This window comes from Rhagoletis pomonella, unplaced genomic scaffold (assembly GCF_013731165.1).
Source record: "Rhagoletis pomonella isolate Grant_MI unplaced genomic scaffold, Rhpom_1.0 Rhpom_scaffold_00075, whole genome shotgun sequence".
Classification (NCBI taxonomy): domain Eukaryota; kingdom Metazoa; phylum Arthropoda; class Insecta; order Diptera; family Tephritidae; genus Rhagoletis; species Rhagoletis pomonella.
Genome location: NW_023458629.1, coordinates 18,369 through 28,960, shown reverse-complemented (window position 1 = coordinate 28,960; position 10,592 = coordinate 18,369). Strand labels below are relative to the sequence as shown.

Here is a 10,592-nt window from a genome sequence, read left to right as displayed (position 1 = left end):
TTGCAAAACTTTAAAATTCTTTGCAGGAATTTTCCTATACATATGTACATACATATGTACGTCTTGATATGCATATGAACGTATGTGTGTAAAAACCCTGAAAGTTCGTGTCACAATTTTTACCACTGCGCATACATATTACTTTGCAACTTGCTGGTTGCACCAGCGCATTTCTTTTGCTTAAATATACATAGGGTTGTATATGTATATTTTTTTAATACACTCGTCTTTTTGGGTAAATCCATTTGTGCCGTTTGCGCCGGCGTTGGAACATTGCCTTATTATTTGCTTATTTATGTACATATGTATGTATTTACATACATACGTACATACGTATTTGTGTTTCATTTGCAATTCGTTGCTTTCGTCAACACAACGAGTTGATATACATAAAATCTAATAAGATTCGCTGTTGACAAAAGCGATACACTCAGAGAAAAAAAGGCTACATTTATAAAAATTTTAAAATCATTTGCATGAATTTGATTTTTTATCTTTTCCATTTATATACGTTGGTGAATAGACATATGCATATATACTAACCCATAATAATATTCAAGTGGTTCATTGCGGGCACATACATACATCGTTATACCTACAACCCTACACCCTATCTATATATATACATATATATATACCAATATACATATAGGTAGGTACAAGCCCTTTGTACCTCTAAATTGTATACAGCTATACGCTAAAAGTGCATAACTCGAATTCGAATATTTTCTTGTCTCTCGAATACATCGGTTTTGGTAAAGTGTGTTAAAGATTCGTTTGCAATAATTTAACCAAACGTGGTTTCCGTCAACATAGACATTTAAACCATTTAAATTGATTTCAAGGCATTTTTCGTGATATAAACGCACGGGTACATACGGCTGTGCGGTGGTCCGTGGAAAACCAGTGCGTTACGTGCGTTAACGTAGACAGTTTAAAATACATAGAAGTGAATTTCGAAAATCCATATGTTTGCGTTGCGTTACTTGCGGTTATGCGTGACATCATAGATAATCAGCCGGAATAATTGTACCTTTCAATCAAGTGCGAAATTAATCCGAATACTAGCCACGCTTTTACTTTGCCATATTCGAATTAATTTAAAAACAAAACCCAAAACTTTCTTTGTAAATCAAATTTAAATCTTTAACCTGGTTCACGGTGACGCGGTGCGGTTTGCGTCGGTCGCTAATCGATCTCATATCGATCGGCAGTCAAATTAATACGTACCTATTACCATATTTTCCTATATATTATATTTTACTTCACACGTATATATCATAATTTACTTCACACGTATATATTTGTGGTTATTAGAAAATAAAGGTCGATTTTTACGTTTTTTCCCGTACGACTCGCTGCGTGCGTTAGCTTGGCATAAAATTTCTTTATAGAACTAAGCAAATAGTTCAGGTCCCGATACGGATAGAAATAAAAGTCGACATTTATTTTCAATAAAACCAATTTCTCTCCTGAATGGTTTGCGAACTGTAAGCCAAACAGTTATAAATTTCTATCCCGTGTTAACGGTCCAATTACAAAGTCTGAAGAACGATAAACAATTTTTGCACAAATTGTTTTCTCAAACTTATCGGTTGACCTGATTGGTACCTTTTTCGACCCGGTCGAAGGTTCGTCAACTTTGTTTTATCTCTCTCTAAAGGTCGTTTGGTACATTTACCACTCACCTCAACTGACGTCGAAGGTTCGACTAGTAAGCGACATATCGCATCTGTTGTCCTGATTTGGAGCTCCAGGAGCTTGCGTTGACACATCTTGATCAGTTATCTGAAGTCATGGCGACTGAGTCAGCAGTAATGGCAGATTTTCTTTTTGACTCCAACAACATTATAATCTTCTGTGAGCATTTTGAAAAAGAAGATCCGGACGACCACACCGACACTTTGCTGGAAATCAAGCTTGAGGATCTCAATGCACGATGGGAAAGGTTACAACTCTCATATCGAAAGGTCTGCCTTACTGATGAAAAATATGTTCCCAAAGACTTCAAAGAAGAAGCGGGAAACCAACTCCAATTGTGTACCGACAGTTTTTATAATTGCACATCACAGATTCTCGATCTGCGTAAAATACGCAAATCTCTTCCACAAAAAACCGCAGATCAGATTAAAACACATTTCCAAGAGCATCTGTCATTCAAATGCAAATTTTGCAAGATTAATAATCACCCGATAAAATTATGTTTTAAATTTCGAAAACTCAGCACTAAAGAACGCACTAAGTTCTTAGAACACAATGGACATTGCATCAATTGCTGGAGCGGCAGTCATTTGGTCATTAACCTGCAAAAAGCTTCCCAATGTTTTCATTGTAAAGATTTCCACCATACCATGTTGCATCCTGAATCGACTAACAAGCCGGAATCAAAGGCTATAGTTAGCAAACAATTAACTCAAAAAGGTCTAAACGCAACTTCTTTGCAAACTGAATCTACCTACCCTCACCCAATTCAATAGAATAATCCCATTTTCTATATTACTGAAGGCAACATCTACCAAGAGAAGCCCCCTATTGCCTCAGCTGATAGTTATTTCCATTTACAAACCAGCTTTTCAATCGATCAGCAGAAATCAAACCATCCTAATACCCACATGCATATCGAGCACATCTTTACTCCAAAAGCTTTTCAAAAGTCATCTATTCGAAAACCAACGAATTATCTACCAAGGTCTTACACCAAGAAGCCAAACACTCCAACAGTAAACCCCCGTGATTCATATTTTAACGCATTACGCCGATGCATAAAACCTAGAACTCTACATCAAAGAGCTAAAATCCTAAACCTCAAAAGTCTCCTCGCACAAAACACAACACATCGATGGGTTTGGAGCCGGCCACTAAAAACCACCAAACCAAGTGCGGTAAAATGCGAAATTGCGTTTTATGTTTCGCCACTTTCGAGCCCCCCAGGGACGCTGTCGCCCATTACTAAACAAACCGAAATACAACTTCAGCAAATAGTGCCAAAGCCACTCGATCATCAAGAGTGGAGGAAATTATTCATCAAACATATCCCAGTATCTAAAGCGACTGCACTTCCCATAAATCAGAATGCTTCATTTCGCTATATGCAATCTAAGTCATTCGAAGTAACCCCATTACATATATTTTCTTCAAAACCAAAAATCGCATCATTAAGAACAATAAACCCACATGGTTTCGAACAAAATGACGCAACAATATTAAAAAAAATTCACAAATATGTTAGCAATATCAAAGGTATACTATGTTCTAATCCTCATAATCATTTCCTCTGGTGGCTTTGGAAACCTCTTGAAAGCTCGCCACTTTCGCCTCTTTCAAAAAAACGCAAACTTCAAACCATTCACATTATTGAAGAGAAAAATTGCATATTTTCTCACTTTTTACTTTGGTCAAGAACTTTGCCAGTTAATTCCTATATACGCAATTCCAATCATGAAACAAAAGCTTATCAAATACAGTCCACTTTGAATAATATCTACGAATCTCTTACACTTCTTGCAAAGGAAACCAATAGTAATATCATTTCACGACCTATAAAACTCGCACAAGAAAGGCATATCCCAGCCTTGAATTTCAAAATCCAAAGATATCAATCACACACACTCTTCAACAAAGAACATATCTTACAAAAAATATTTGCACAACACTTGAACTTCTCAATATTTATCGACCCCAGCAGTGATTTTGCAGTTTCTGTCGACGTTAAGTCCCCAGAACTTTGGAAACTATTTCTCATGGAAATCCTCAAAGAAGCTTTTATAACGAATTATATTTGCAGATCGCCCTCGCCACGAAGCCATTTAGCAATCCAGCATAGTTTTGAGATTTATCGTTATGAAGCACTAATACGTTTTTCCAAGATTACATCGAAAATGGATATACAGGACTATGAAAAATGCTCGTACAACCTTCCCCATGATCTTCAAGCGCATGCAGCGAAACCATTGCTTAAGGATAAGAAAAAGATCGGCGGCGGTGCATTCTCTCCTACCATCTATAGAAATCCAACTAGGCGTCGGGGCACAGAGATAAGTTCAAAGAGCTTTGCCGAAGCAGAAGGACAGCCTTGCACAAGTGCAACGGGGCTGGCATGTTTAAGTGACTTGCGCCTACTTAAAGAAAGCATCCCTGCTCAGCTTGATTCTTCAACGCATCCCTGCGTATATTCTCTAGAAAAGCATCCCTGCTCTAGTTGGAAGTTCGACAAGTGCACGGGAATTGCTTCCCAGGGTTGCTTATTGGCACATTGGGCCACTTCCAGTGTTGCCTATAAATACAACCGCCACCTTGTCATTCGCTCTTCTTTTTTCCACTGACGTCCAGCAGGATAGCAGCACATCATCATTTTCATCCACCGAGGGATTTCCGCTTACCAGGACCTCTATTCATCGATCAAATTGTTCGCATTATCTTTTAATAGTTTGCGTACTTGTACATTTAAATTATATTTCATTTTCATAAAATCATTCGCTTCGCGAATCTTCTCATATTGTTAAATAGTAATTCTTGCACTCAAGTTGTTATTTAAAATCATTCATACTTTCCGCGTATTAACATTCTCAGTTTCTACATACATATTATTGTTAATTAAAGTCACCTTCAAACATTAAAGTCTCCTGTATTATATTCGTTCATGCATACATGCATATGCATTCAACCATACTTTCATAATTTTCTTGAAATATTGTAAATTTGAATTATTGTTAATAAATACTACTTTAATATCGAAACCAATATCGTAAATATTGAACAAAAGTTATAACCGTTACGGTCCCTGATTTTTATTTCATGGCCTACTAAAGTTTTCATGTCTCGGTCTAAGTAGTTTTCAAAAAAATAGTTAAAATGAATGTCTGAGCGAAATTAAAGGTTAAGACACATATAATAAAATTTCATGGGAAATATTTTCGTAGAACATTTTAACCTATTAGCTCCCTCCTAAAAGGGTAATTTTGATCCTTACTTCAATAAATCCAAATTTGGAAGGTCGTTAGAGGACTGGTGTACTCTAGAAAATTATTCTCCGGAAAATTTTACTAGGGGTCTTCTCAGGCAAAAGCTTCGTGCTACCAACATAAAAACCTCTACAAATTTAAAATAAAAAATCAACAAAAAAAGTACTTTTTAAAATTTTTTTTTAAATTTAAGAATAACAGTTCCTTCTTGGCAAAGATTTTTTGTCTCGATGCATCAGATCGAGAAACATGTATTTTTTACTTGCATCCCTAAGACAAATGGACTGCCACACACAGTGATAGCAATTTTAGTCAGAAACAAGAAAGTTGAAGAGTTGATTTTTTTGGAATTAAATATGAAATTCGATTTTTTCTAGAAAAATTCGATTTTATCCGAATTTTAGCAACACAAAGTTCGATTTCAAAAATTCGCCATTTTGGAGCTAAAATTCGATTAAAATTCGATCGAAGCTTCGAATATCGAATTTACCCATCCCTACAGTGAACCTTCGCGAAGGCATCACTGCCACTTATAGCTATGTACATATATGAACGCACGCTGTTTGGTCAACCAATACATACGCGTACGAACAACAAAAATTTTTTCTACCTAAAGACTGGTTTTCACCAAAATTTGGCAACATATTTTGAGACATCTTTATCTCCTTTATCCATACCTTTACCGATGATATTATAGGCCAAAAACAGACAGATAGCCGATTTAGCAGCGCATGTACCCGACTAAAGACCTGTCCTGATCCAAATCAATCGATGAACCGCTTTTTAATCCCATTTGACAATGTGTTTTCACTTATATGACGACAAATGCCACTGAATTTGACATAGTGCAAATCAGCCTTAACATTCGCAAACGTGAACTATCTGGACTGGTTTTGTGCTTCTCGTTCGCGAAGGAGAATCAATACAGAATATTTGATACGTTCACCTTCGCGTATAAAATCGTAAATGTATGTACGCGAGCGCTCATATATGAATACTAGCCAATACCCGCTTGCTTCGCGGCGCCTAATAAGATCTTTCGCGTTGGCCAATACAAAAATAGCGTTTAAAAGCAAAAGCGGTCTGTAAAGTAAACATTTTCAGCTTAAATTGAAACGAATAAAGGCAGAATCCTCCTCACACATAGGCCAAGAATAGTAGCGCTTTGATACCATATGGAATATTAATCCCTTTCGATGTCATGAGTCTTGCAACTTCAACATTGGTCCGATGTACCATGCAAGCCAATAAAAGTCCTTATAAGGAAACTAAAGAGCACAGATGAGCGTTTTCATTTATAGGAGGGCCAAGAATCCTCACCACCCACAGGATGAAAAGTTTTCCTGTACATTGAACAAATGAGTCGTGTGATCTCTTAAATATCATTCAAATGAAGCCATTGATATACCTACCGTATTCTTTTATTACGGATGTGGTCGAATCTTTCCTTGTCAATTCACCACTTTTACAATTCGTCTTAATATTTATGAACTTGTTTCTTTGAGTCTTACTGCTGTACTAACGACCACCCCGAGCAATTTCCTTAATCGGAGGTAGGTGCAAGATCGCATTTAGGGTGTATGAGGGCGTCAGGCAAAGGTGCGCTTACACAATTTTGCGGTCTTTAAATGCACACTTAGACGAATCCTCCATTTAGCCATATGAAAAGAAAATTTGTCTAAGATGAATATAGGGCCAAAGCAGACCAAACCCCGTGTGGGTTTCTATATATTTCGGCTGCAGCGCAATCCATTAGGTCCCTTTTCTGCAAAACCACTGAACCATATGAATTTCAATCAGATATAGCGGGTTCATTTTTAGGAAATGAATTTTTCATCATACAGGTAGCTCACTTTGCGAATTTGAACGAAATCGGATAATAAATACAACTTTTATAAGTAACTCTACTCCATCGCCATCAGCGTGTTGTCTGGTAGGCTATAATGGGACCATACACGCAAAGGTTTAACTTCCGACAATTTGACTGGTTTTTGAGTTTAGTCCGAACAACGAAAACGGCTATCGTTTTATGTATGTATGTACATTAGACTGCATCACCAAAAAAAGTTGCGGGTTTTCCGCCGGGATTACAAAATTTATTATATTTTAAGACGTCCACCAAAATATTTCGGAAAAATATTAAGATTTAAGCGAGCTGGACCGATTTGAAAATACCTCCAAAAATGGAGTTTTTTATGAAAAAAAATAGTTTCTTAAAAAACTTTTTGAAAAAAGTCCCCTCAGATGACAAAACAGATTAGGCTTAAAAAATCTGCATAAAAATATTTAAAGATCTTTTCAACGGAATCATAATAATGAGATTTTTGATGCTGTTTTTTTTACTTTTTTCAAAGATTGATTGGTATTTTCCCACTCTTTTTATTTGTGTGCAAAAAAAGTCATTCGTGTCCCAATTTTTTTTTTTCAAATACCAACACATCTTAATTCAACTTTGAATGACGTTCGGTCATCCTACCTTTCTCTTTCATCCTTTGAATAAACTTATTAGCAAAGAAATAAAAAAAGTGAGAAAATACCTTTCCAATGATACCCCCCTAGTCTAAATCGGAAGAGTTTTACGTTCAGTTATTCAAGCTTTTTTTATACCAATCTTTGAAAAATGTTAAAAAACAGCATCAAAAATCTCATTATTACGATTCCGTATTTTTTATTTTTTTTTTAATATTTTTATGCAAATTTTTTAAGCTTAAGCCGTTTTGTCATTTAAGGGGATTTTTTCAAAAAACATATTTAAGAAACTATTTTTATTCATAAAAAACTCCATTTTTGGAGGTATTTTCAAATCGGTCCAGCTCACTTAAATCTTAATATTTTTTGGAAATATTTTGGTGGACGTCTTAAAATATAATATATTTTATAATTCCAATGGAAAGACAGTACCGGTTTTTTTTTGTATGGGGAGTGATGCAGTCTAACGTACATACATATATGTTTCGAATGAAAAAAAATATCATGAAAGTAATAAACGTTTTGAATTTGCATTAACAAAATCGGTTCATAAATAGTGCTTTTATCGGGTCCATTTTTCGCAAATGCTTTTTTCATCATGCAGGTAGCTTATACTTTGAATTTGAACGAAATCGGTTAAGAAATACGACTTTTATAAACAACTCGACTCCCGAGCCATCTAGCGTGAAATCAGTTCATAAATACGACTTTTATAAATAACTCGACCCCAGCGCCACCTAGCGAGTTTTCTGGTAGCCTATAATAGGACCATATATGCACGGTATAACCTCAGAAAATTTGACTGAAATCTATGCAGTACTTTTGGAGTTAACTCCGAACAACGAAAAAGGCTACTATTTTATATTTATAGATTTCCGAACCCTGCTTACCGCCGACCGCTTAACCGTCGTCCGCAGCAATTCTGGGTAGAGCTTTATAGCGATGTTTCGTTTGTATTCGGTTTCCGAAAATGCAGATCACTAAAGGCGAAACAAACAAACACTTTTTTGGTTTGTGTGAAATTCATTAAAATTAGGCCTAGAAAAAACGGCAACGAGAAAATATGTATGTATGTACATCATTACAGAAAATTGCCTCTGTTGAAAATGGGCACGTTCAGAAGGCGCAACGGCTCAGCAACTGTTGCGATTGCACCTTCTGAACGCGTTGTTGTCGTCGCTCGAATAAAGAAACAGTGTAAATGCCACATACACTATTATTCGATAATTGTATATATATTATATATATTATTATTATATTAATTTTGATTTTGAATTTTATTTGCGTGGATATAGGTAAATACCAAGGCCAATGGCAAGAGGGAAAACGTCATGGATATGGAATTCGCATATCAGCTCCTTTTGGACTAGCTTCACATCACCGCCGAAAAGATATGCACTCATCGTTAAACTCGCTACGCAGTTCCGATATAAGTGAAGCAGACAAAGGCCGGTCAGATGAAATAAGAGGTGGTTTTGTGCTGACTTCCAAATCTGATAAACTTCCGGTGCGGCGCAATAGTTTGACGGAGAAGTCAAAAAAAGGATTTTTATCTGTAAAAAATATTAATAATTAAAAATATAATTTATATAGAATTATTTCTTACATTTATTAGGGTTTTAAAATGCGTAGACAAAAGAGCACCGGAGATTTGGAAAAAAGAGGCACGTTGACATCGAGCAGTGTCAGGTCTACGGCATCTACCTCGTCATGGGTAAGCACAGGATCAGAGCAATCCAATTTAACAACAAGGTAAATATATTTTTTTCGAAAAAGGCTTTATTCTAATAATGCATTTTTTCGTTGAAGATCAACCCACACGGATTCCAATGCTAGCTTTACAATGGAAGATGAGCAGCTAGATTCTGCCGTCACAGAAACGTATATGGGGGAATGGAAGAAAGATAAACGCTGTGGTCATGGCATTGCAGAACGTAGTGATGGACTGAAGTAAGAACCGAACTTCCTAATAATATTTTTGAGTATTTCAGAGACCTCAAATTTGAATTTATTATGCCTAAAAATTAAGGCAACCCAACATTGCAGTAAAACACACATTTTTTGCGCAGTAAACTTGCTGATAAAATTTGCCTTTTCCCACATAAAATTGCTTTGAAAGAATTTTTTTGCTCCAAATTTGCCTATAAAGCTTACCGTTTTGCCCAAAAACTTGCTCAGAAAGAAATGTTGGGCAATAGACTTGTTTAAAAATTTACCTTTTTGCAAAAAGGTGGCGTATAGAGGTCCGCTACAACCGCTGCGGTTGGTGGTTCGCAATGCGCGCTACCACTCCGCAGGACCTGCGTTCAAGCCCTGGTCAAAGCAACATCGCAAAAATTATAGAAAAAGGGGTTTTTCTTAACAGCGTTCACCCCTCGGCAGGTAATGGCAAACCTCAGAGTGTATTCCTGCAATGAAAAAATAGCATGTCTGTGAAGTTGGTATGCGGTACGACGCAAAAGGACAAAAAAAGCTGTTCTGGGTAGCTTTTCAATAGTTCTAGAGTTCTTGAAAAGGAAAAACTAATTCTGGATATTTTGACAAAATAACAAGTAAAAAAGCCTAAGTTCGGGTGGAACCGAACATTAGATACCCGGCGCAATTATTAAATATAGTTTTTTCACCTTTTCGAAAACTACCGCTGCGTGGTAAGCAGGGGCGGTTTTATCCCTATTGCAAACATCTTCGATAAAGTTATATAGTTATATGTGAGCAGTATCACGTCCACTTTCCTAAATTTTATAATAATGTTACTTTTTTTCAAGGGAATGTTGTTTGCATCAATTTTGGCTAAATTAAATTTCGAAATATCGAAGTTTCAATTATTTCTGAAATTTACCGTTATATGAAAAGTTGGAGTAATTTTAGTCCGGTTTCAATAATTTTCAATGTTTTGTTTTCAGGTGGCAAGCACAATAACCGTACCGAGTTTGGTACAAATTGGTACAGCGGTTACCGAGATACATATATGTGAGCATAAGTGGGCGGCGCCACACCCATTTTCCAAAATTTTATCATAAACGTGTTTTTTGCTAAATAGTTATTGCAAACATCAATTTTGAATAAATTAGCTATAGTATTTACTGATTTATCGAAGATTTCGTATTTCTCTAAATAACCGTTACATGGGATGTGGGCGTGGTTATTGTCCGATTTTAAAAA

General features: G+C 36.1%; 1 protein-coding gene across 1 annotated transcript; it reads left to right on the top strand.

The window, feature by feature from the left end:
- Nucleotides 1–8,725: 8,725 nt before the first annotated feature.
- On the top strand, nt 8,726–9,380 carry LOC118749882 (junctophilin-3-like; the record flags this gene model as incomplete). The annotated part of the gene is given in 3 exon segments (XM_036484656.1): nt 8,726–8,985; nt 9,046–9,182; nt 9,240–9,380. Coding segments are annotated over 3 exon segments (538 nt in total), but the record flags the coding sequence as incomplete, so codon positions are not given.
- Nucleotides 9,381–10,592: the final 1,212 nt, after the last annotated feature.